Genomic DNA, 4012 nt, shown 5'->3' with positions numbered 1-4012 from the left:
ATGAGCAATTGATCAACCAATTTAAGGATTCCAATCCTACCGTGGAGGTAATTCCTATAACTTACAAAACTATACTCAAAATAATGCGTTATGTTCAAAGTAAAATTTTGTTTTTAATTTGATTCTAGTACACTTTTTTTTACAGGAACATGATGTGGAGGTTGTATCTTCAAACTAATCTATTAAAACTTATACATAATGTGTTATACGAAACAAAAATTAGAGTAAATATGATATTTGAAATAGTAAAATGTGTAAGATTAACAAAGAGTGTTGCAAATAGTCATAAAGCTATGATATGCACAATCAGGATTTTTACCATCACTCATTTAAATGATTTTATTGTCAATATCAGTACAAACTTATAAAACCGTGCAATTATACGGGTTCTATACTAGTTTTAATCCTAAACTCGCACTTTTTCAGACTGAGTCGGGCCAGCGGCTAGGATACAGTTGATCAGGTCTGGTCTAACTCTCAGATACAGTATTGTTCTAAATTTGCTTGTTTCATCATCACGCCATTTTCATTTCCAATGTCTTCAATCTCTCTTCTCCTTCGCCGCGCATTCTCCACCTCTGCGGCACCATCTGCTGTCGCTAACTACAACAACATCATGCGCCATGAAGCTGACCTCAAAAAGGTTGTGGAAACCTTCAAGAAATACACCCAGGATTCCAATTTTCGCAAAAGAGCTTCATTTTACGAGCACACTGTTCGACGTTTATCCAACACCAAGAACTTCACTTTGATTGAAGAGATACTCGAAGATCAAAAGAAGTACAAGGATATCACTGATGAAGGTTTTACTGTTCGTCTCATTACGTTATATGGGAAGTCTGGAATGTTTGATCATGCCCATAAACTGTTCGACGAAATGCCTGAACTAAATTGTGAAAGAACTGTGCTTTCCTTCAATGCCCTCTTGGGGGCTTGTGTTAGTTCTAAGAATTTTGATAAGGTTGACGGGTTTCTAAGGGAATTGCCTGTGAAATTATCGATTAAGCCGAATGTTGTGTCGTATAATACTGTAATTAAAGCATTGTGTGAGATGGGTTCTTTTGATTCGGCTTTTTCGTTGCTTGATAAAATGGAAAAGGAGGGGTTAAAGCCTGATTTGATTAGTTTCAATATCCTGCTTAATGCTTTCTACAAGAATTCTAGGTTCTCTGATGGTGAGAGATTGTGGGCTATGATGGAAATTCATAATGTAGTTCCTGATATCATAAGTTATAATTCGAAGGTATATGGACTGATTTTGGAGAGTAGGATTCAGGAAGCTGTGGACTTTGTTCAAGAAATTACATCCAAGGGCTTGAAGCTTGATGTGTACACTTATACTATTTTGTTCAGAGGCTTTTGCAGTGATGGGAAGTATTTAGGAGAAGCTAAAAGATGGTTTGATGAAATGATGAAAACTAAATGTCCACCAAACCACCTGACATTTGCAATATTGCTAAGATATGCTTGTAAAAACAATGATTTCCACTTTGGTTCCCGGTTGTGTAGAGCGTTGTTTTATCGTCGTTGTCGGTTAAATGAGGTGGGCTTGCTGCAGAAGGTTGTTGATGGGGTAGTGAAGCAGAAAAATATCAGGGAAGCAGAGGTATTGGTGAAACTTGGAAAGGGGAGTAAATATTCTTGTTATCACAACCTTAAAATGCCTAACTTTGGAAATTAATATAGATTCCTTATTTCTCGGGTATTTAGATCAAACTTGTTTGTTCTTTAGCTCTGTTTAGAGGCGCTGGATTAAAGAATTAGTGAACCAGGTATGACTATCTTTGTAGCTTCAAATGTCTTATGTTCTCATTACTAGTGAAAGTGATCATATTGATTTATAATGTGAGAATCTTTTTTTTTCTTCATATATGCCAATTGTTTACTGGTGCAAAGTGCATGTTTATTTTTAAGTGTGTTGTGATGTGTTTTTCTTTATGTTACTTAAAAATTGCATGAATTTTTATATAAAGATAATCCTTATTCAAATATCGAAATGGTGTTTCCTGTGTCATTAATTTGTACATGAAGAGTATCAACCTGTCATTAGGAGGTGGTAATACTATTAGAGTCATGGGCGAAGTAAAATACTGCATCTATCATCTATGTTTATCAAATTCTTTTCAACATAGCTGAAGCATCCCTGAACTGTAATCATTAATATGAACACTAAGTATTAGTACCTAAGAAGAGTAAACTCTTTGAGTAAGAGAGTAACCTAACCATCATGATTTATTGTTGGATACTTTAATTTTTCATCCTCATCTCATGAAATGTTGGTGAAATTACCAATCAAATGAACTTATCTTTCCTCTGTACATCCCCCCTTCTTTTCTCTTCATTTGGCAGGATAGGGGATTGGGTGTAAACTGGCTTGACATCTCATGGTACTCTGTTTCCTTGAAGGGGATGAAGAAACTTTGAGAATTTGCTGTTAGAATAACTAGTCCCTTTAAGTTCAGCTTTGTTTATGTGTGGTTAAATTTCAATAGACTTCCCTTAGACAGTTAGACTGGATGAAAATATACCTTGATAGATATTGTTTGCTAGGAAGTGCTTGTTCAAGGAAGTGTGCCTAATGTGAAAAGTCTATCTGTAATCACAGGGATAAAGGTGCAAGATAGGCCATTTGAAGACATACAATTTAAGCCTAAGGGTTCTAAGAATTCTAGTCGCACGGGTTTCTCCCAAAAGAATCAGAGACAAACCTGTTTATCTGGTAATCAATTTGTCTCCAGTGCTAGCTGCATGCAGATCTTATTAAGAAGTATGTTTAAGTTGCTGGCAGATTTGAGTGTATGAGGTTGCAAAAAATGGATTAACCCCAGTAGTCGAGAGGAAGAGGTAACATCATTTCTTTTTCTTTACGGCTCTGTTTGTTTGAACGGAAAACCATTTTCAAGGGAAGAAACAATTGTAAACTAGTTTTCCTTTGTTTTAATTCCTTATAAGAAAAGTTTGTGAGAAAAAGGACATGGGAGCATGGTGTAAAAACTAGCCCGAGTTAACTCGTATCGCCCGAGTTAACAAGGTTTTGGAGGCTGGCGATACGAGATATCCCGAATTGTAAAGGTGTTTTTAAAAACGGCGAGATCTCGGCCGGTTCAACCGATCCGAACGAATTTCGCCCGCATTAAACGTTATAAACCTCACATCTACTCGGTTTTCAGCCGAATTTTCTCCATGTATTCGACATAAATAAAGGGGAAAAGGAAAGAAATGGAGAAACTCCATTGAAATAGAGTAGAGAACTCCATTTTCAAATCTAAAACAAGAGAGGAGAGAGAAGGTAGGCAAAGGAATTCATTTTAATTATGTCACGTGTACGGTTTAGGGGAGGGGGACTAGGGTAGGTAGTGAATGGGGCTGACATGGGGCTTCTTTTTAAATTTCAAATTCCTACGCGACAACCGCGACACGGTCCGCGACTAACGAATCATTTCCGTTACCGTAACTCCGCGACCGATCCCACGACCGTGACCGATACCGCATTTTTTATCTATGCATGGGAGTGAAGGAGAGGGTAGATGGGAGGAGAGAATGAGAAATGTAAGGAGTAGACATGAAAATGTGGGATTCCTACTTCCAAAGGAAAATGTTTTCCACTTTGGAAAAGATTTTTCCATCCATGGAAATGTTTTTTTTCCATCCTTGACAAAACAAACAAAGGAAAATAGGATAATCATTTTCCAGCAAAGTGTTTTCCGACAAAAGAAAAAGAGCCTAATACTTAAACTGTTTAAAGGTATATCCAAGTATCCAACGGTGGATATCTTTTAGGGAATCAAAAGATAGTATCATGAAATTATGTCAGCTGTTCATCTCTAACTATTATGATCACATCTCAAATCAACTTGAATATTTCAGTTACTTTGGTTCCCGCACTTAATTAATAACTTCAATTTTTTATGATAACTCTCAATTTTTTTCTTGAATGTAATAGATTGATCCTGTTGTACACTAAATTGCATAACTTTTGTTAAATCACTGACATTTACTTATTAGAAGAATT

General features: G+C 36.3%; 1 protein-coding gene across 1 annotated transcript; it reads left to right on the top strand.

Annotated features, from left to right (window-relative positions):
• The first annotated feature begins 535 nt into the window (after nt 1-535).
• Nucleotides 536-2802, top strand: LOC110776711 (pentatricopeptide repeat-containing protein At3g13160, mitochondrial). Its single transcript, XM_056831970.1, has 2 exons — nt 536-1606; nt 2551-2802. Exons 1-2 carry the CDS (start codon nt 536-538, stop codon nt 2800-2802), a joined length of 1323 nt encoding a protein of 440 aa, XP_056687948.1.
• Nucleotides 2803-4012: the final 1210 nt, after the last annotated feature.

This window comes from Spinacia oleracea, chromosome 6, assembly GCF_020520425.1.
Source record: "Spinacia oleracea cultivar Varoflay chromosome 6, BTI_SOV_V1, whole genome shotgun sequence".
NCBI classification, from domain to species: Eukaryota; Viridiplantae; Streptophyta; class Magnoliopsida; order Caryophyllales; family Amaranthaceae; genus Spinacia; species Spinacia oleracea.
Note: the sequence above shows the minus strand (reverse complement) of the source record. Positions and strands in the feature narration are given on the sequence as shown.

Bases quoted from the DNA above. Each gene is read 5' to 3' on its own strand.
- LOC110776711 (XM_056831970.1), top strand. From the start codon at position 536: ATGTCTTCAATCTCTCTTCTCCTTCGCCGCGCATTCTCCACCTCTGCG. The intron at 1,607-2,550 runs GTATTGGTGAAA...ATTGTTTGCTAG, and splicing joins AAAATATCAGGGAAGCAGAG to GAAGTGCTTGTTCAAGGAAG.